The 20,452-nt window shown below is 49.9% G+C and overlaps 5 protein-coding genes across 5 annotated transcripts; 3 read left to right on the forward strand and 2 right to left on the reverse strand.

Moving 5' to 3' along the window:
• The first annotated feature begins 2,757 nt into the window (after positions 1 to 2,757).
• LOC121590040 (putative ATP-dependent RNA helicase DHX57) lies at positions 2,758 to 6,986 on the forward strand. Its single transcript, XM_041909384.1, has 3 exons — positions 2,758 to 2,874; positions 2,962 to 5,027; positions 5,105 to 6,986. Exons 1-3 carry the CDS (start codon positions 2,807 to 2,809, stop codon positions 6,838 to 6,840), a joined length of 3,870 nt encoding a protein of 1,289 aa, XP_041765318.1. The 5' UTR covers positions 2,758 to 2,806; the 3' UTR covers positions 6,841 to 6,986.
• A 49-nt stretch (positions 6,987 to 7,035) lies between these two features.
• LOC121590042 (RNA polymerase II degradation factor 1) lies at positions 7,036 to 9,844 on the reverse strand. The gene is made up of 3 exons (XM_041909387.1): positions 7,621 to 9,844; positions 7,387 to 7,544; positions 7,036 to 7,313 (listed from the first exon to the last, which is right to left on the reverse strand). The coding sequence occupies exons 1-3, from the start codon at positions 9,431 to 9,433 to the stop codon at positions 7,188 to 7,190; spliced, it is 2,097 nt and encodes a 698-aa protein (XP_041765321.1). The 5' UTR covers positions 9,434 to 9,844; the 3' UTR covers positions 7,036 to 7,187.
• Positions 9,845 to 9,931: 87 nt separating this feature from the next.
• LOC121590043 (protein Notchless) lies at positions 9,932 to 11,732 on the forward strand. The gene is made up of 3 exons (XM_041909388.1): positions 9,932 to 10,204; positions 10,261 to 11,540; positions 11,624 to 11,732. The coding sequence occupies exons 1-3, from the start codon at positions 10,055 to 10,057 to the stop codon at positions 11,634 to 11,636; spliced, it is 1,443 nt and encodes a 480-aa protein (XP_041765322.1). The 5' UTR covers positions 9,932 to 10,054; the 3' UTR covers positions 11,637 to 11,732.
• Positions 11,691 to 13,503, reverse strand: LOC121590047 (U6 snRNA phosphodiesterase). Its single transcript, XM_041909391.1, has 3 exons — positions 13,217 to 13,503; positions 12,296 to 13,151; positions 11,691 to 12,232 (listed from the first exon to the last, which is right to left on the reverse strand). The coding sequence occupies exons 2-3, from the start codon at positions 12,480 to 12,482 to the stop codon at positions 11,691 to 11,693; spliced, it is 729 nt and encodes a 242-aa protein (XP_041765325.1). The 5' UTR covers positions 12,483 to 13,151; positions 13,217 to 13,503.
• LOC121590048 (GTPase HRas) lies at positions 13,503 to 19,661 on the forward strand. Its single transcript, XM_041909392.1, has 5 exons — positions 13,503 to 13,603; positions 13,969 to 15,057; positions 15,926 to 16,066; positions 16,243 to 16,358; positions 16,475 to 19,661. Exons 2-5 carry the CDS (start codon positions 14,919 to 14,921, stop codon positions 16,649 to 16,651), a joined length of 573 nt encoding a protein of 190 aa, XP_041765326.1. The 5' UTR covers positions 13,503 to 13,603; positions 13,969 to 14,918; the 3' UTR covers positions 16,652 to 19,661.
• Positions 19,662 to 20,452: the final 791 nt, after the last annotated feature.

The raw sequence follows: 20,452 nt of genomic DNA on the forward strand, positions 1-20,452 counted from the left end.
TATCATCCGCGGCTGAGCCGCGCAGCGAGTGTCATTGGTGCAGCATCGATACGCTGCGAACGGTGACGCTCTGCCAATTGATGGCCTGACAGGGCGAGGGCTACAGCAGACAGCAGAAAGGTGCAACCGGGTGCAACACAAAGGCATGGAACACAAAACGTGCAACCCCTGCCTCCTTGATCGTTTGCTCGATTACTAACTCAACTTACCAGCCGCGTCATCCAGCCGCGTACGCATAATCTTTGTGATCACAAAGCGCACAAGTGTCACACGATTGTGACGATTGTTAGCCTTTTCTCGACAAAGAATCCTACAAAGTGTACAGATGGTGGCAGATGACGGCTGCAAGATTCGATATGCAAATTGCACAGGCGCGAACCGGCGCGAACTCGTGAATCCCTCCTCCCCAATGCTTTCGATGGGTCCACAAACAAAGAAAACACAATCACCAATCCGGCCTTGCCGTGGTGACTGCTCTGCCCTGTCCACGATAAGAGCTATCCTCCCGAAAAGCAAACACTGCCGGGTGTTGGCGCAATGTTCCTCCGTTACATCAAATGTCCCAGTGTTCATGATCGAATGGCTCACGTAATTCGGAAGGTTTATCAAAGCGCCCCCTTAAGCTGGTCATTTCATATCATCCTATGTAATCATTAAAATCGATGAAAGCATTTTGCGGCGAGAAAGATTTACTACCAATCTGGAGGAACCTTTCTTATAGATCCTCATCAAATCGGCTTCTTTTCTTGTGATACGATCGGATCGTGCAATAAACGTGGTACACACGCACACAAGACACCACCCCTACGTTTTATCCGTGTCTGTCTATCGTATTGCAACGAAACAACAGCACTGTCCCGGTGACACTGACATTGCCCGCGGAGCTCCTATTGTAACTGTGCTTCAATCGCGCACCCGCACCCACAACTGCGAGGGGTGGAATACAAAACGGGTAATAAGTTTCCGATCAGTGAACCACAGACAAGCCACACGCAATTGAATGTCAATTCGTGTATGTTTTTTTTTTTTTTGGTTAAAGCGGGCGAGAAGAGGGTGGTCGGGATGCAACTGAAACCAAAAGAACTAGTACCGGAACAACAATGGAACAACGGATAGTTTTGATTCACATCCAATATTTCGCCTGACCTTGACAAACCCCTTCCATGGTTCGTAACAGACTTTTATGGCAGTTCGAATTGTTCTATTTTTGTGCGATTATCTGTGTGCATTTTTTTGTGGTTTATCTGTTTCGATTTGAAAAGATTCACATTGTCATAAATTTACAATTAACAGAGTAGTTTGATGGTTAGATGCAGCTTATCTTTACAAAAGTGTGGGATATATTTGATTCCATTTTAAGGGATTTATATTTTTAAACGCAATTGCACAACATTTTTCAGCCGTCAGGTGTAATGGAAGGTATTTGTAGCTTATAACTATTTTTCTACTGAAAAAAACAGATCAGCATCTTTTTATGAATTATCAACAGACTTGTTTAATTGCTTTTCGTTTCCTGTGAAATTGACCCATACTTTTGGTTTGGTCCATAATTCATTCGATTTGTACTAGAGTTAGGCCAATTTCACAAAAAAAAGCGGAACTGGATCTGAACGGTTCCATCAAATTTCGGAACCAGCGCCGAAGGGTAGGTTCAATCACTCCCACTAAAGCCGTCCGGAATCGTCCAGAACCGCTCGGAATCGTCCGGAATCGTTCGGAATCATTCAGAAGTGTCGCAATCGTCTGGAATCGTCCCTAAAATTTTTAAGCTAACTGTGACTTATTGCTGTATCCATAGTAGGTATGTGGGTTCATGTTATTAAAGTCGGAGAAATATCCACAACGATTCCGGACGATTCCGATGACTCCGGACGATTCCGATAACTCTAGACGATTCAGATAATTCCGACGATTCCGGACAATTCCAGACGATTCCGGACGATTCCGGCGGAGATAACGATTCCATTTCACTGGAGTCGGAATCGGCATCAATCTTTTCAAAACCAGAGCGGAACTGTGGGTGCGATCAGGAGAACCCATCTCTAGTTTGTGTCAGAGGCATTACAAACTCTATCAAAGTTGTCGATGTATTTAATGGTAGAAGTGCTACGGCTGCTAGAAGTACGGACGTGGCACAATTCCTATCCAGTTAGCTATTGAAATAAGTGTAATAATGATGTATAATACTGGCAAGACAATCCAGTCTATGACGACAAAGATATTTACCATGAAGTCTTCAAGGTCTCAAGAAACTTGGGAGCTGCATAAAAGTCTGTTTTGCTTTTTTTATTTTTTATTACACCAGATTTTTTTTATTACCTTCGGTATTTACTTCAGACATCAACAAAATTCTACCTGAACGAACAAAAATTAAAAATAACACATTTTAAATCTTCCACACCCAACAATGTAGAGCATTACAAGCGTTTTGAAATTGGCGCCAACGTGTTATTGCAAGCACGTGATTGTTGAATGTAATATTGCACACAAGTTTGATGCTACGTGTTGTATCCAAATATTCCCGATGCTACGGACAGAAATGCTAAAAAATAAAAACAAGTAATGTTACGGTCCCGAGTTACTTTCAATTTCGATGCAGTTATTTTCAAAAAAGTGTCTCTCTTTTACTGGAAATTATTTTATTCCTTTTTATTCCACGCTTCTGTCGCCCTCGCTCTTTCATTCGCTTTCACTGAACTATGGACTACTAAGTGGCCAAAAGTTTCCGCTTTTTTTTGGAACCAAAACACAACCAACGTGACACCTGTCAGTCGGAGCTACGTAAACAACGGCGGCGCACGGAAACATGGACGGGGAAAGCCAGCAGCTGATTTCGGACTGTTTTTTAAGAACAATCGTTGACCCAAGATCCACGTAAGCAGCACATATTCTCTTTCGCTAGAATGCGGCTATCGTCCCGTGCCTAACTCGAACCGGTCCGTGTCTCTCCCCCTTTCGTAGCAATGCACCGATCGAACCGCCGCCCACCAAGCAACCCGTCAAGGTGGAGCTGCAAGTGCTGCGGCTTAAGGATGAGTCGCAAACCCTCATTATGGACACGCTGCGGTCAATACACGGCGAGTCCTTTCAGCTGGGCGACATCTCCAAGTACGAGGACAAGGGAGGCCGGATGAAGAAAGGCTTCTGGCAGGATCGGGGCAACCTGGTGATACAGGGCGGTTTCGATTACTCCAACATCCCCCGCACTGGCAACAGCAACGAGGACAAGTTCCGGATGTACGCTGTGATGAAGCTGCACAGCTACGCTTTCCACCGTTCGCACTGCGAGGAAGCGCTCGATCACCACAACGGGGACGTGGACAAAGCGCTGGCACTGCTGTTTTCCAAGTATTTCCCCCCGCCGAACGATCTGCCGCCGGTGACGGAGGATCACAACGAGGACGAACTCGACACGTTGCGTGCGGACGAGCGGGAGGCGCTGGAATCGATCTACGACAAGCTGTTCGTGGAGAAGGAGCACAATCTCGTGTGGCAGCTGAAGTTTAAAATCGACCATCTGCTCACGCACAGCCCGTCGGAGATGAAGAAGCAGGCGGAGCGGGAAGCGCAGCAGGCCGAGGAGGAGAAGCGACGCATGCTGGAGGCGCTGGCAAAGAAGAAGAAAGCGAAGCGTGAAAAGTGTTGGAACTTTGCGAAGGGAAAGTGCCGGTATGGCAATCGGTGCCATTACTCCCACGAACTGGACGAACCGAAGGACGAGGCGGATAAGAAGCCCGGCAAAAGGGGAACCGACAAAGCGGCAGATGAGGATCCGAACTGGTTCTATCTGGAAATACGGTTTCCGCCGGGCAACCGGTATCCGTTCGAGCGGCCAATACTGTTGCTGAAAACGACCTGCTCCGACATCCCGGAGCAGCTGTGCCTTAGAGTGAACCGTCGGCTGGTGCAAGAGTGCATCGAGCTGACGAAGGACGGCATGCCGTGCATCTACACCGTGGCCGACCTGCTGCAGAACGACGAGGAAATTGGGCGGTTTATCGAGCAAGATCGCTACCAGTTCCCCGATGGGCGCCGGTCGCTGTTCTACGTCCCGGAGCAGGACGCGGACGACGGTGGGAGTGGGGAAAATCTGCCCACGCACCATCAACGGGGCGTAACCGGTCGGCAAACCGGGCCCAAGCTAAACCCCGACCAGCTGATGAAGGAGGACCGCAACATAGTGCGCAAGTTTATGGACAAGCAGACGAATGCGGCGTACAAGGAGATGCTGAAGAACCGTCGCAATCTGCCCGCCTGGACGAAGATGAGCGAAATCGTGGCCCTGATGGAGGCGCATCAAATACTCGTGATCAGTGGCGAGACGGGCTGTGGAAAGTCAACGCAAGTGCCGCAATTCCTGCTAGACGATTGGCTGCTCCAATCGTCCAAGCTAAAGCCGAACGAGCCGCTGCGCCACGTAGAGATCATTTGCACCCAACCGAGACGTCTGTCCGCCATTGGCGTGGCGGAGCGAGTAGCCGACGAGCGGAACGAGAAGATCGGCAATACGGTCGGCTATCAGATACGGCTGGAGAACAAAATTTCATCCTCCACCCGACTGACGTTCTGCACGACCGGCATCCTGCTGCGGCGGCTGCAGTCCGATCCGACCCTTTCGACCGTCACGCACATCATCGTCGACGAGGTGCACGAACGAAGCGAAGAGTCTGACTTTCTGCTGCTCATACTGAAGGAGCTGCTCACGAAGCGCACGGACCTGAAGGTGATTCTCATGTCGGCCACGCTCAACTCGAACCTGTTCTCGAGCTACTTTGGCGACATACCGGTGCTGGACATCCCCGGCCGAACGTTCCCCGTCGAGCAGCTGTTCCTCGAGGACATACTGGAGCGGAGCGGGTTCGTGCTGGAACCGGACTCGCAGTTTTGCCGCAAGCTGCGCAAGGGAGAGCAGGAGCTGCTGCTGCAGGAGCTGGAGTATTCGGACGTGAAGGCGGCGAATGCGGCACCGGCCAAAACGATACGCGACGAAAATCTTAAAATGGCTGACATGTTTGCAAGATATGCGGGTAAGGGTAGCAACGGTTGGGCGGCGTTGGTATTATAAAGCATAGTTGCGCTACAAAAACTTCATCTTTCATTTCAGACTACTCGAAGCAGACGTGCAAAGCGCTGTATCTGATGGATCCACTGCGCATCAATCCGGAACTGATCGAGCACGTGCTGACCTACATCGTGGACGATACGTCGCACGGCTGGCCGAGGGAAGGCTCCATACTGATCTTCCTGCCCGGTTTGGCCGAAATACAAACCGTGCATGAATCGCTCGCCGAAAGCAAACTGTTTGGCCCGAGGGGCGATCGGTTCGTGCTGATACCGCTACACTCGATGCTAACGAACGAGGAGCAAGCGCTCGTGTTTCGCAAGCCTCCCAAGGGCAAGAGGAAAATCGTGCTCAGCACCAACATTGCCGAAACGTCCGTTACGATCGACGATTGCGTGTTCGTGCTGGACTGCGGCCAGATGAAGGAGAAGCGCTTCGACTCGAACCGCAACATGGAGTCGCTCGAGATGGTATGGGTGTCGCGGGCCAACGCACTGCAGCGCAAAGGCCGTGCCGGGCGCGTAATGCCCGGCGTCTGCATACACCTGTACACCCGGCCCCGCTTTACGCATCACATCCTGGGCCAGCCGGTGCCGGAAATTCACCGCATACCGCTCGAGCCGCTGTTGCTGCGCATCAAAACCCTGCCCACGTTGGCGGAGCGTGCGCTGAACGAAGTGCTCGGCGCCATCATCGAGCCGCCGAGCGTGGAAAACATTCAGGCGGCCAAGAAGCGACTGATCGACGTGGGCGCCCTCGACCTGGAGGAGCAGCTGACACCGCTCGGGCATCATCTGTCCGCCCTGCCGGTTGACGTGCGGATAGGCAAGCTGATGCTGTTCGGTGCGATCTTCCAGTGTCTGGACAGCGTGCTCACGATGGCCGCCATACTTAGCTACAAGAGCCCGTTCGTGTCGCCGTTCGGGAAGCGGGACGAGGCCGACAACCGCAAGCGCCAGTTTGCGATCGCCAACAGCGATCATCTGACGATGCTGAGCGCGTACCGCCGCTGGCTGGAGGCGGCCCAGAAAAGCCGCTACGCCGGCCAGTGCTTCGCGGAGGAAAACTATCTGTCCGGCAAAACGTTGGCCACGATCGGCGAGATGAAGTACCAGTTTCTCGAGCTGCTCGTCTCGATCGGGTTCGTGCCGATCGATCTGTCCGGGCGCAGCCGCGCCAAGCGGCAGCAGCTCGACGATCTGCTCAAGCTGACCGGGGCGGAGATCAACGTGAACGGCACGAACAATCGGCTGCTGGCGGCCATCCTGTGTGCCGCCCTCTACCCGAACGTGGTGAAAATTCTGACGCCGGAGAAAAGCTTCGTCACCGGTGCGGTCGGTGCAGTGCCCCGGCTGCCGCAGGCGTCCGATTTGCGCTTCAAGACGCAGGAGGACGGTTACGTCGCGCTGCACCCGTCGTCGGTGAACGCGACCGTCGGTTACTTCGGCTCGCCGTTTCTGGTGTACCAGGAAAAGATGAAGACGTCGCGCATTTTCATCCGCGAGACGACGATGGTGCCGCTGCTGCCGATGGTACTGTTCTCGGGCAGCGATCTGGCGATCGAGCTGCACGGGGGCGATTTCGTGATTCTGCTCGAGGGTGGCTGGTTGATGCTGCAGGCAGCGACGCATCAGATCGCGGAGATGGTAAAGTTCCTGCGCCTGGAGCTGGCGAAAATGTTGGAGCTCAAAATTAGCGACCCGCTGCTGAACTTGATGAACCACGAGCACGGGAAGCGCGTCATCGATACGATCGTGCGCCTCATTAGCAAGGAGTAGTAGTGCGTTAAAGGGAAGGAAGATAAATTAATGTGTTCTTCATTTTACATATTGTATAGGTCGATTACTTATTCCCCCAGTTATTCCCACTGTATACACACACACTTCTTTGTGTTTGATGTTGTTTATAACTTATAATAAACCAAATTTATAAAAAAAAAACCTTCCATTTGCATCATTGAGTCTGTCCATCTGTCATCTTGAGGCGTTTCGATTTGCTTCTCGTTGCCCAATCTGTTCATTACAATCGACACAACTTTATTGGCTTTAAGTTTTCTCTCCGCAAAGTTCACCCGAATCACCCATTTCACCAACAAGCCGATCCCACGGGCACAGGAAAAACGCTCCTACGAAATCAAATAATCAAGCGCTTTATGCTTATTGTTGCCGAACTTCAGCAGTGCGTCCGAGATTTTCTCTCCCTCGAACCCCAGATCCAGCAGCTCACTCAGCGGTATAAGATGTTCGATTATCTGCAATTTAAATTCAAACGGAGTAGTAACGCATCCGATGGCTAAACGCAGCGGGAAGGTTTGCGTGATTTACCTTCTTATCATCGTTTCCAATTCGTTTTAGCACCCACACTACCCGTTCGAGTGGAAAGCCCATGGAGCTGATGCGCTTCACTGTGTTCTGATCCGGCTGCGTTAGCTGATTGTAGATAGTGTAGTCCACGCCGCTTCGCTCCCCGGCATTGCTCGATACTGGGACAAGAAAGGGGAAGGGCAAATGTATAATTCGACACCGAGATTTATTGAAACTTTCTTTCTTTCAACCTACCAGCATCTTGTTCGCGCGCAGTCTGACGATCGGCAATCGTTTGACTATTGTTCCGGGTTCGCCGCGTCGCCGAATCCTGCACGTCGTCATCCAGCTGCCGCATTATGTCCGGGACGCTTCTAGACTTCGATTTGAGGCCCGCCACTGCATCCGGACCAGCTGCAAACGTGCCGGCGGTGACGGCGGTCGTATAGATGGAAGAGTACGCCGTTGTTGCTGCAGCTGCCGTACCGTCCGATGATTGGTGAGGATAGTGCGCGTAGTAGCCGCCGGTCGTGCCCGTTGCCGTGTGAACCGTCGCCGGTGTGCTGGTGTAACCGTAGTTCGGTGCATAGGTCGACGTGCCACCACCACTAACACCACTGGTGCCGCTCGCCATGGAAGTGGACGGTGCAGTAACGACGTACGCGTGCGGCTGCTGATATCCGTACGTGTAGTTGGTGACGGTTGGTGTGTAAGCGCTCGGGTTGCTGCTGCTGCTAACGGCCGGAACCGAATGATGGTATGTTGGGCTCGCGTAGTTCGACATTCCGTACCGACTCGTATCGACGGTGTTTGCCGCTGAGTAGCCGGACGCTGCCAGCGGTGTAGTTTCGTATTGGTTGGTATAGTTACTGTACGGCTGCTGGGCGTAAGTGGTGCTGTAGAGCGAAGGAAGATAGTCGGCCACACCGGCGATCGATTTTTGAGCGGCGCCTGGCGGTTGCTGGTACTGGGCCGGATACATCGAATACTGTTGATTCGTGCCGTAAGCCGTACCATACGGATTGGTCGCAATTGGAGCAGAATTTTGAATTACCGGTTGTTGCTGTTGTTGCGGATGCGATGGTTGTTGTTGTTGTTGTTGTTGTTGTGGCGGTAGCTGCCGCTGTTCCGTGGCTGGCAAAGCCGGTGACTGCACATTGGCCACCGGTAGCCGATTCGAATCTTCCACCTGCTCTTTCGGGGTTTCGCCCGTGTCCGGCCTAACCGCTTCACTCGCTGGGCTGGTGAGCGTAGTGTTTTGCTTCAGCACTTGCGCCAAAATATCCAAATCGTTGATCGTACGCAGCTCCATGTTGTCGAACGGGCTCGAGGTATCGTTCTCAAAGTCCGAGTAATTGATTTTATTGTAATTATTATTGTTATTATTATTATTATTGTTGTTGTTGCTCCCAAATGTGGCATTCGGCGAGGCGGCCATTTCGGTCTTTGGAATGATAGTGGTGGTGGCTTTCGCGAGTACATTTGGGTGAGCAGCGGGCGCGGCCACAGCACTGGGTACTGTGTCCCGTATCACAGTCGGTACCAGTATCGAGCTTAGCTGGCTCATATGGTCGAACGGTTTCGCTTGAGCGGTGGTAGTGCGCTCATCCGACGACCCGGACGGGGCAGATTCATCGTTCTCCTCCTCGTACTCGTCGTCGTCGGACGCGTTCGCGAGCATTCGGGCAGCTCGGGCGGGCCTCTCACCATCCGCATCGTTATCATCGCTCGCGCTGGACAGCTCGTCCGTGTTTGGGTACGAGATTTGATTGAGCTTTCGCTTCTGCTCCGCCTCTATCATACGCATCCGCTCCTGCTCCCTGGCCTGCAGGCGGCCCTTCCGCTCGTAGCGTTCGCGCTCCCGCACCGCTTTGCATTCCGCGATACGCTTAAGTACCGTGTCCTCCAGTTCGCCCTCGTAGCGTGAGTCATGCAGCACCTGCCCGACATCGTATTGATTCAGACGGTTGACAACCCCCTGCGGCAGCACTATCTTCGGCGGCGGTTTAAACCGTTCGGATATTTTCACCGGAACACCGTCCATGTAGTTGGGCGGACTGTGGGACATCGCGTCTGCTGCTGCTGCTGCTGCCACTGCTAGCGCACCCACCAAAATCACGCAAACCCCTACCCTGCTCTACCGTGCTTCCATCCGAGCAAGCACGACCGCGAAGCAAATTAAATTATCATACATCCTTTGTACACCGTGCAGCACTGGTCGTCGTGGCCTTCATATTTTTTGTTGTTGCGAGAAGAACCTGCATCAGTGGCCACAGTGTTGCAGTACGCAAATCTTTCTTTATATCCAGCCAAAACCTTGGATAGATAAGCGAACTTAACAGAATGCGATATTCTACAAACGAAAACGGGCGAGAAACTGGATTAAACTTTCACTTAAAACTCATCAACACAGACAGAATTTTACGTTGGAATGAAAATATTTTCTTCTCTTTTTGCTGTTCCCAAAAAAAATACACCCAAATGTCATGCAATTTGACATACCCACTGCGCAAGGTGCATAGATGCTGCGGTGCGCTCTGTCAGGCGTGTTGTGACAATTGTGAATAACAAACACATTTGACATTTGTCGACTCGTGATTGTGCACGCACGTGCGGCGGAGCATATTTTTGTGCGAGGCTTTTGAATATTTTTGAATATAAACTTTGTGTAGCAGCACTGAGCGCGACGATGGAAGTGGACGAAAACGAACCAACAACGCGCACGGTGCAGGCCCGGTTCGTGTCGGACGTTGGAGAAGAAGCGGGCCCACCGTTGGCGCTGCCGATCAACGTCACCAAGGAGCAGCTGGAACTGATCTGCAATGCACTGCTGAAGAATGTAGGAAGGAATGCAATCGTGATCCTCACAGCACTAAACCATTTTTTCTTCTCCAGGAGCAACAAACGCCGTACCTGTTTTTCGTGAACGACGACGAGATTAAGGAATCGGTTGAGCAAACCGTCGACAGCAAGCGACTCAATGCGGAAGATGTGCTCGACATCGTGTACCAGCCGCAGGCCGTGTTCCGGGTGCGGGCCGTGTCGCGTTGCACCAGCACCATGCCCGGCCATGCCGAGGCGGTCGTTTCGCTCGCCTTCAGCCCGAACAGCATACATCTGGCTAGCGGCTCGGGCGACAAAACGCTACGGCTGTGGGATCTGAACACCGAGACGCCCCACTACACGTGCACCGGTCACCGGCAGTGGGTGATGTGTGTGGCCTGGGCACCGGATTCGCTGAAGGTGGCGTCGGCTTGCAAGGCGGGCGAGATTCGCATCTGGTCCCCGGACACAGGCAAGCAGCTCGGCAGACCGCTCGTGGGCCACAAGAAGTGGATCAGCTGCCTGTCCTGGGAACCGTACCATCGCAATGCGGAGTGCCGGTATCTGGCGAGCGCGGGCAACGATAATGATGCGCGCATATGGGACGTGGTGTTGGGCACGTGCGTGAAGGTAATCGCTGGGCACACTGCGGCAGTCACGGCCGTCCGTTGGGGTGGTTCCGGGCTGCTCTACACTTCGTCGCGCGATCGGACGGTCAAAATGTGGCGAGCGGAGGACGGCGTACTGTGCAAAACGTTTACGGGCCACGCGCACTGGGTAAATAATTTGGCGCTCAACACGGACTACGTGCTGCGAACGGGCCCGTTTCACCCGGTGATGGACAAATTCAAGATGTACGGGGACGGCACGGATAAGGACGCTCTCAAGCAGCTGGCACTCGAGCGGTACGAGCAGGTGTGCCCGGACGGCGTGGAATCGTTCGTCTCGTGTTCGGACGACTTTACGCTGTATCTGTGGCGAGCGAATCAGAAACAGTTCGTGACGCGCATGACCGGCCACCAGAATGTGGTGAACGATGTGAAGTACTCACCGGACGTGAAGTTTATTGCGTCCGCTTCGTTCGACAAATCGATCCGGCTGTGGCGGGCCGGCGATGGGGCGTTTATCTGTGCCTTGCGCGGTCACGTGCAGGCCGTCTACACGGTAAGCTGGTCGGCCGATTCGCGGCTAGTGCTTAGCGGCAGCAAGGACTCAACTCTCAAGGTGTGGAGTGTGAAGGAGCGCAAGCTGGTGCAGGAGCTGCCCGGACACGCGGACGAAGTGTACGGCGTGGATTGGGCACCGGACGGTTCCCGCGTTGCTTCCGGTGGCAAAGATAAGGTGTTAAAACTGTACGTATTGTTTGTGGGAATGCAGATCGAGAGCTTGTACGATGTTGTTTTTTTTATTATTTCCCCATTTTTCTTTCTTTTAGGTGGGCATATTAAGCCTCAGCCCTACACACTACGTCCACATCCATTTCCATACCGCCCGGGTTTATGTTAAATAAGATCGAAATGAAATGATTTATTCCCACATTTGAACCACAGTGTTTTCACTTGCTGGCTAATATCACAATACTCCTCCTCGTACACCCGCTCGAACACGGCCGTGAGCGCGGGCAGCTCTTTCCGCACTTCCGCTTCTCGATCACCCAAACACCACAGGATGCTGACATGAAATGCCCGATCGGTGTAGTACAGCGGCAGCTTGTATTCGCGCAAACACTCATCCAGGCTGGTGACGAGCGCGTTGAGCGCCCCGTACGATTCCTCGGCCACACGTACGCCGAGGAATGTGCGAGTGCGTTCCTCGTTCACGTACACCTGTACGCCGGAAAACTCGAGCCGAAAGCGTCGCCGACCTGTCAGCTGCTCCCGCAGGTTCGCCACGAACGGGTTGATGTTGTGGTGCCGGATGGTGAAGGTTTTCGTGAGACTCAGATGCATCCGGTCGATTGGATTGAATTCCAGCGTGGTGGTAGCATCGTTGAGCAGCGTTTTGCACTCATTTTGCATTTCAAGCCAACCGTCCGAGTCGCCATCTGTTGGAACAGTTGTTAAGGAGGTTAGTGATTATCGTCGTCGGGTTACTAGTCGTTACTCACAGTCTATGAAGACGTAACTGGCCCAGATGCCACGCTCGTGGGGAAAGGAACGTGTTCGTCCTTGGTGTTTACTGAGGTCCTGTTGCTCGTCCGGTTCCGTGTTGTGTATGGTGCCCGGGATGCAAAGTGCTGGCGAGGGCAACGTTGGGACGTTCACGGTAGTTTTCTTCAGCTTTTCGTTATCCATTGCAAATGTATTTACGTTCTTTGGACTGAAAGCATTTTCAAGTTTCACTTTTTATTCAAATTTCTTCATTATTTAGTATCAGAAGCGTGAGAGGCGCCAGCAGCGCTTGGATGGCGACTTGTTGTTTTGGCACGCTTTCAAGCCGGTCAAATGAAATGTCATCCTTCTATTTGAATTTTACCAGCTGAACTGCTGAATTTGTTGCATTACTTTGTTACATATTCATAAGAAAATTACATTTCTAGTACAATAAAATGATTATTTATAGAAAATTTAGTAAAAAATAAGTATGACTGAGTGTACGTTTTATTTCTGGCACCCGTAAATTTGACCAAACTTATGCACCACCAACGTTCATGGTGCTTTTCGAAAATGTATCTATAAACCTTGATGTTATTGTGCGAACACGAATTTTCGGTCCAAACGTCAAACTTCGGGCGTTGCTCAGCAGTGTGGCCAGATTTTAGTTCTAGGGGATTTTAAGCCAACGAAGGATTGAAATACCCATTTTCTTCTGAGCGGTGGCGACACACTTTTCTCGGGGCTCCACGCGGCCGCTTAGGACCGTGGTAGTGCTAAATCAAATGCGATTTTATCGAATGTGCTGTCGGACAAAAATAATGTTTTTTACTCCGACGTATGACAAAATCGCACAATAACTCACATGATCTGTTAAATAATATATAACATTTTATCAGAGCGTCTGATTACATCGCATTTCATGAAGTACTTACCCGGGCCTTAGTTGTTAGTGTTGAGCTTCTGGTTCTGGTCGCACTTGATTTCCATATATGAATTATATGAAGTATAATGCATTAAATCATCTGGGTAATTGTTTTATGATTTTTCGGTTAGCATTGTGAGAAAATTTATGATTTTCGGTTGGATAAATGCAAAATAGGTAGTTTTAGGGTGGTCATCTGGGAAACGGTAAGCATATCAAAAATAGGTATTTCTGGTCACTCTGTTGGTCGGTTCGCAGGTTTACACTGGACTCGAGTTCTTAACACGCCGACGCCATTTTCAATGAAATCGTAAAAGTCGGAGACACTGCACGGTCCGTATGTAGAAGTTCTTTGGCTCTAAATTACACTGCATTTGGTGTATTTCGTGCTGCCTAGGTAAGTTACCAAGTGTGCGCTGTAGGAAGAGTGCGTACCGAATGCCGTAGTGCTTGTGAAAACGCTAACGAAACAGGGTCAAAACACAGCAACCTATCCCTGCTGTTGGGTGCAGATTTTTGTGCACAGAGAAGATGCGATTTACCAGCAGCCGTAGCAGCAGCATCATCATCATCATCATTGTCTGAGTAAAATGCACAATAAGCCACCTCAGAAATGATTAGCTGCCTGCGGTCTAGCATGGTCCCGGCCATAGCATTATGATGTGTGAAGAAGAAGTTGTTTTGCCATCACGCGCAGCCCGTAGTGCCAAATAGTCAATTTAAGTTACGCTAACAAATTCTTCCCATCATCATCTTCCGCAGGGCTCAATTCTAGATCCACACACACAGCCGAGCCAAACAGCAGTCAGTGCACACTGGTGTGTAGAGGAGGGCGAAACTAATCGTGCGTGTGCGAGAGCGAGCTGGATAGCTTACGGGTGGTATACCAAGCGAGAAAGAAGTGTGCGTGTGTGTGTGCATAATAGAGAAAAGGAGGGAGAGAGAGAGCAAGAGCACAACGTCGAACGACGGGCGTTGTACTTCATCGTCGTCATTGTCATTATCGTCATCATTGTCATCATCGGTCATCGAGCAACCCGATCGCAGTCATCGCAGGCTGGTGTGGTGGCTGGCGAAAATTGCAAAGAATAAAGGAGGAGAGAGAACATAGTGCTAGCAACAATCTTCTTCATTCCCGTGTCAGCCAACGGCGAGCAGCAAATCAAGTGAGCATCGTTTGACTCAGCCGTGTGTTTTGTGTTTGTGTGTGTGTGGTAGCTGCAAGTGTGCAAACTACAGTGACGTGAGTGAGCCCTGCTCACGGAGTGCACGGGAGAAGTGTGGAAGAAGCGAGACCGGCAGGAGTTGTGCAAGTGTCATTAAAACGGTGATACACATTAAGTACAAACAAAAATCCCCGAATCGAAACGAGTCGTCTTTTCACGCCAAAGAGTCATTTTGGCAATAGGAAGCGGCAGTGGTGTGTTGTAGTGAACGAAATTTTCCATACTGCGCGTGTGGTGCTAACTAAACTAGACGGCCAAAGAGTGCCAAACTCATCTACATCATCACCGACATCTCATCGTCATCATCTGTTACCTGGCCGAGGCACTGGGGAGTTGGTTGCTACAGCCACGCCGCGGTGTGCTTTGTTGAGGAAACATTTTGTCTCCGCGCTTTCCTCCGTGTGTCGTCGTCACCGTGCGTGCTCCTGCTAAAAATCGAAGCCGCGAACCCCCTTCACCACCACCACCACCAATCCGGTCGGCACGATGACGGAGTACAAACTAGTGGTAGTAGGCGCTGGAGGTGTCGGCAAGTCGGCACTGACCATACAGCTTATTCAGAACCATTTCGTAGATGAGTACGATCCGACAATTGAAGATTCCTACCGGAAGCAAGTAGTTATAGGTAAGTTTTGGATTGTTATTTTTAGCACTGCGAAAAGGGAGCGGCGGCGGCAGCGCAGGTGGTAGGGGAGGAAGAGGAAAAGTATGTACACAAATCGGCTCCCTCCCCTTTCTCATGCCACAGCGAAGGATGTGAAGCAAAAAATAGGATTGAAATAGAAAAAAGAATACGCAAATTAAACGCAAAGGTATTGTTGCGCCAATACAGAGAGAGGGAGGGAGGCTCTCTTGTACAGCAATGATATCAATGTATGGGTTGAATTTCATAGAAAAATGTCTTAATTTTATAACGATTTTTGCAGTTTTTATTGAATAGCAGTTGTTGCTTTTTCATGGCGTCCCATTTTGCTTTGTTCGACGTGTATTTATTCGATAAAACTTCGTGCACCACCATTTCGTCTTCCATTCCATTTTTTGTTTGCTGCTAACTGCATTCATAAGCAATGAATCAGCGAATCAAAAGTATCTCGGCTGGTGGTGCGCTTGCATGGCGTTTCTCACATTAATTGAATTCAATTAAATGCATGCATTTATCCTTTTCTGCATGCCGGTGATGATGATGATGATCTCTTACTCATCGGCGCTTTTCTCTCTTGCTCGTTTAAAACTGGCTAAGGCCGAGGCCGAGCAAAAAAAAAAATAAAACACATGAAACTTCCTACGATTGCGCGCCGACTACAAACCGTCGCGTGTTATTGTATCTGCCTAAGGGCACACGCGTATCTAATCTTATCGCTAACCAAATTCTAATAACCTTCCACCCTCCAGCTCTCCACCCCACTCCCTATTGTTGTTGTTGTTGTTGTTGCAAAATCGCATCCAATAATTCCATCGTTCCGCATCGTTGCCTTTTCTTTCTTCCCCTTCAGATGGCGAAACGTGTTTGCTGGACATTCTGGACACAGCCGGTCAGGAGGAGTATTCCGCGATGCGTGATCAGTATATGCGAACGGGTGAAGGATTTCTGCTAGTATTTGCTGTTAACAGTGCCAAAAGTTTCGAAGATATAGGTATGTATGCGTGGCTGCTGGGAGGCGGAATGCAGGCGGTATTATTAGCACCACACAGTGGGCTGTGTGTGTGGTGGGGACGCAATGGGGTGTCTTCTGTTTGTTTGCACACACACACACACACGCACTTACTGTTTTTTCTTCTTCTTCCATTTCGTCATACCTCCTTACCCCAGGAACCTACCGAGAACAGATTAAGCGCGTTAAAGACGCAGAAGAGGTGCCGATGGTGTTAGTTGGCAACAAGTGCGACCTGCAAGCGTGGGCAGTGGATATGAACCAGGCCAGAGATGTAAGTTTGTTTTACCCCCAAAACGCCCCGTAGCACTGGCGTTTCAACATATCGTTTATGCCAATGGTATACTCATGGTTCCGATCCCTTTCCAAACCGTGCTTCTTCCTTTGTAGGTGGCGAAACAGTACGGTGTCCCGTTTGTAGAAACCTCCGCCAAAACACGGATGGGCGTCGACGACGCGTTCTACACGCTAGTGCGCGAAATCCGCAAAGACAAAGAGAGGGGGAAGAAGAATCGAAAGCACCACAAACTGGTCTCCAGCAGACGATTCAAGTGCCAGCTGCTATAAGAGGCCGCTTGAAAAAAGGGATCACCGTACGTTACCACCCTCTCTCCCCTTTTCTGCCGCCGCAAGCAAGCAAGCAAGCCAGCAGCAGCAGCAGCAGCAGAAGTAATACAGTATGTCCGCGCCTCGTTTTCTATTATTCGACTTATTCAATTCGATACGTGTGTAAGAGATGGCCGTAGCAAAACAAAGGAAGCAGAGTAGTAGCAGTATCAGAATACGGCCAGTCGCCTATTGAGCCTGGAGGATGTGTGCTGCGTTTCTCCCGTGCATCATCAACCCTGTGCTGCAGGACCCCACACTATTTCGCTTTGGTCGTCAGGGCACAGGGTACAGCGCGAAATGCTTCATTCGAGCAGGGCAGAGTTGGAAGTTTCACACGCACACACACATCTTTTAAAACGCCGCCAATCGCCAACCGCGTTTCGCAGTAGCTAGATAACAACATTCGGCCAAACCAACTCGACGTGCGACGAGGTGGTCGCAGGGGGAGCGTTAAAGGGAGAGAGGTTCACCCCCCCCGGGGACAGGTGCTTCCAGTGGGTGGGGAGGGGGGGGGATTCGTGGAGCGTTCGTTCGTAACATTTAGCCATTTTACCGTGATTGATACGCACAAAGCAGATAGTTCCGTGGTTACAAATTTAGCAGCAAGAGTTTCATTTGTCACATAATGTGTGGGGTCGCATTAGGGAGGGGCAGTGCAATGCACATGTTTTTGGGTAGGGGGGGAGGGTGGGGGAAGGGGTATACACTTTGAAGCGGAAATCATACAAGAGTCGCATCCAGCTGTGCGCGCTTTAGAACTTTCTCCTCTCTCTCCCTCTCTCCAGCCCCCCCCCCCCCCGCCCTGCTATTTCTCTCTGGCAAACATCCTTTGCCGGCAGTTACGATAACACTTATGTTACAAAACGAAGAAGAAGAAGAAGAAAAATCATAACAAATAAGAAGAAACAAGCTGGCGATATGTATAGGCAATGTTTATATCTAATCTTTGTACCCAGAAACACGGGAGCTAACGTTTCTTCACTTGTCTGCCTGTAAAGAGAGCCAAACATAAGGAAGGGGTGGTGTAACATTAATTACGACCATTTAGGTAATCTTAGATATCTCTTTTGCTCTTAAACTCATGTGTCTACTATCCGAGGAACGAACGCGTGTAATGAAGTACGAAAGTATGCACGAAATTGCGAAATAATCCAAATGCTTTTTTTCTCTGGATGATGATGATGATGAAGATGTTGTTTGTTGTTCCTTTACACGAAATCATCCGGACGGTGGTAGTATAGGCCAATGGTGTGTGCGTACGCGCGCAAGTGTGTGTGTGTGTGTATGTGGTTTGGTTAACCTAATGCAAGGACGATGCATTTCACAAGCAAACATACATAGAAGAAGCAAAAACAATTACGACTCACTGTCCGGAGGACGAAAACGAACAGCTACGGTAAAACATTCACACATTCACTTTAACACACGCACCCCGTGTAGGGGTGGTACCATTGACCGGGATACGGTAAGGGCGACCGGGGCGGGGTGTGCAGGCTGACGTTGTGTCCGGGTTGTGCAAAATGCACGGATGCGTTTGAATAGACTAGTAAGATTTCTAAAAGAAAACCCCGCCAGGACAGTGCTCCGACGTGTGTTAGATAAAGAGAATTGAGATGGGAAGCAAACGGCATACATATACCCACACTTACAGACACGCAATCCATAAATAATCCGATATTTTAGGTTTTACTATTAATCGAACCATGAACGCGAAAAGAAGAAGAAGAAAAAAAGTATGACAGTAAACAAAACAAACTCAACAAATTGACCTTAATTACATCATTTCCTTTTAGTACGTTGGCTGACACTAATAACTTCGCTCCCAGCAGCAAGAAGGTTCGCTCTATTCGCTTCTCGTATGATGCAGACTCGTTGGTATCGGTTCCGGACGTGGATAGCACAATAGCTTTACTATAACTATTACATGCGAGGGGGAGAACTCTCAACAGATGGGATGGGGCGGGATAGTTGTTTTTGGCCATAGGGGTACGATGTAGCAAAACTGACGTAGTATTATTGCTTGTGTTTCAGTTGTAGTTGTGTTTCGAATCGTTCGTTTCACACTATCACAATTGTGTTCAAACAGTGCCCGTGGGCGGCGGCGGCATGGTACTTGCGAAAAACATGACCAAACCGAACACACGTCTTTTACCGCCACTCGCACTCGCACTGTCGGTTCAAAAGCAATCCCCCCATCTTTAGCTACACATTCAAAAGTTATAGTATGTCAATTTGTACAAAACACATCTGGTTAATTGTACCCGCTGCTACCCACCCACCCACACTCGAGGCGGGAACTCGGGACCTTTTTGGTATGGTTGATTTTGTTCGTCGTGATCGTTTAGGACTGCCCATTTTGCACTCAGTTACTCCAGTTGGTATGAAGGAATGTTTTGGGAGGAGGGGGGGATAACAATGTGTACCACAAGCATTAACCGCGAAGGTAGAGGGAAAGAATCTACTGTAAGTAGATGCTAAACACTCAGGCCACATTGGGGCCCCATGTGCACGACACATGCCAGGTGCGTTCCAATGCTATAGGAATATTATGTGCAAAAATTCAACTAACGGCAACAAAGGTAACGTGTACTCATGGACGGACGTGGACGGAACATAAGCTGGGAGGAATATGGGCGTGTGCCGGTACTTTGCCAGAGAGATTCTGTCCAGGTGTGTGTGTGTGTATGTGTGTGAAGCCTCTGCAGAAATCTTTCAGGGTTAATCATAATATTGAGATATATATATATAAAAATATGTGAACGTTTTGCAATCTTCTGAAATTGTGTATCTAATCCGCATACCACCAAAATGGCAAACGCAAACCACACAAACGAATTATATACTAAACACATACCGCAAACCTGGGCTGAGATGGCGAAGAGATGGCGTGAGAGAGAGGGAGAGAGAGAGAGAGAGAGAGAGAGAGAGAGAGAGAGAGAGGCAGAGAGGATAGATTAAATTTGTAAAATTACAACAAACAAACAAAAAACGATCAATACTACTCCTTCGAGACAGGTAAAAAACGAAGAATCGGAGGAAAACAAGAAGTGATGCTTTGTCCGCAGCAAGTAGTAAACACGCCTCCCTGGAGGGTGCAGGTGTATGGTAGAGCGATTCCTGCTACATCTTCTGACTTTCACGTTTGTGTTCCGATAGAGCAAAACAGCACACAGGTGTTTGGTTGGTGGCTGTACGCAATACCACATCCTACCAAGCTCACTGTTTTACCTACAGTAGTCAAGCTGCAGGGCAAATGGATAGTCCAATGTGGTGGTTGGAATGAACGCCGCGGGCGAAGGCTTGAAGGGGTTTATCTGCAACGGCCAGTGGTTGCAATAAGCCCAGAGCAATCCGATTTGGTTGGGGTGTCAGTTGCACTTTCCATGCTTTTCCAGAGGAATGGAATGGATCCTCTCAACCACCACCGCCCGTACCGGATTATTCATTGCCATGGTGTGAAGGAAGATCTCTTTAAACAAAACATTGCCTTTAAACAAGGGACAGGACATGTGCGTGCGTTTGTGTTTCCTCTATTTTCTGCCATCTGATGGTGAGGCGTAAACAGCGCCTATCATATTCAGCATTAAAAATACAATCGTTCTGCGCTGCATGGAAATAGAAAGCAAACAAAAGGACTGTAATTTGCGAACTGCAGTGTGCGGGGAGGTAGCATGTCGCAGGAGAAGGAGTGGTCAAAAGGAGTAAAGATAACAAATAAACAAAAGAAAGAATAACAAACTGTACTCCACATTCGGATTT

The sequence above is a fragment of the Anopheles merus genome, chromosome 2R, assembly GCF_017562075.2.
Source record: "Anopheles merus strain MAF chromosome 2R, AmerM5.1, whole genome shotgun sequence".
NCBI lineage: Eukaryota > Metazoa > Arthropoda > Insecta > Diptera > Culicidae > Anopheles > Anopheles merus.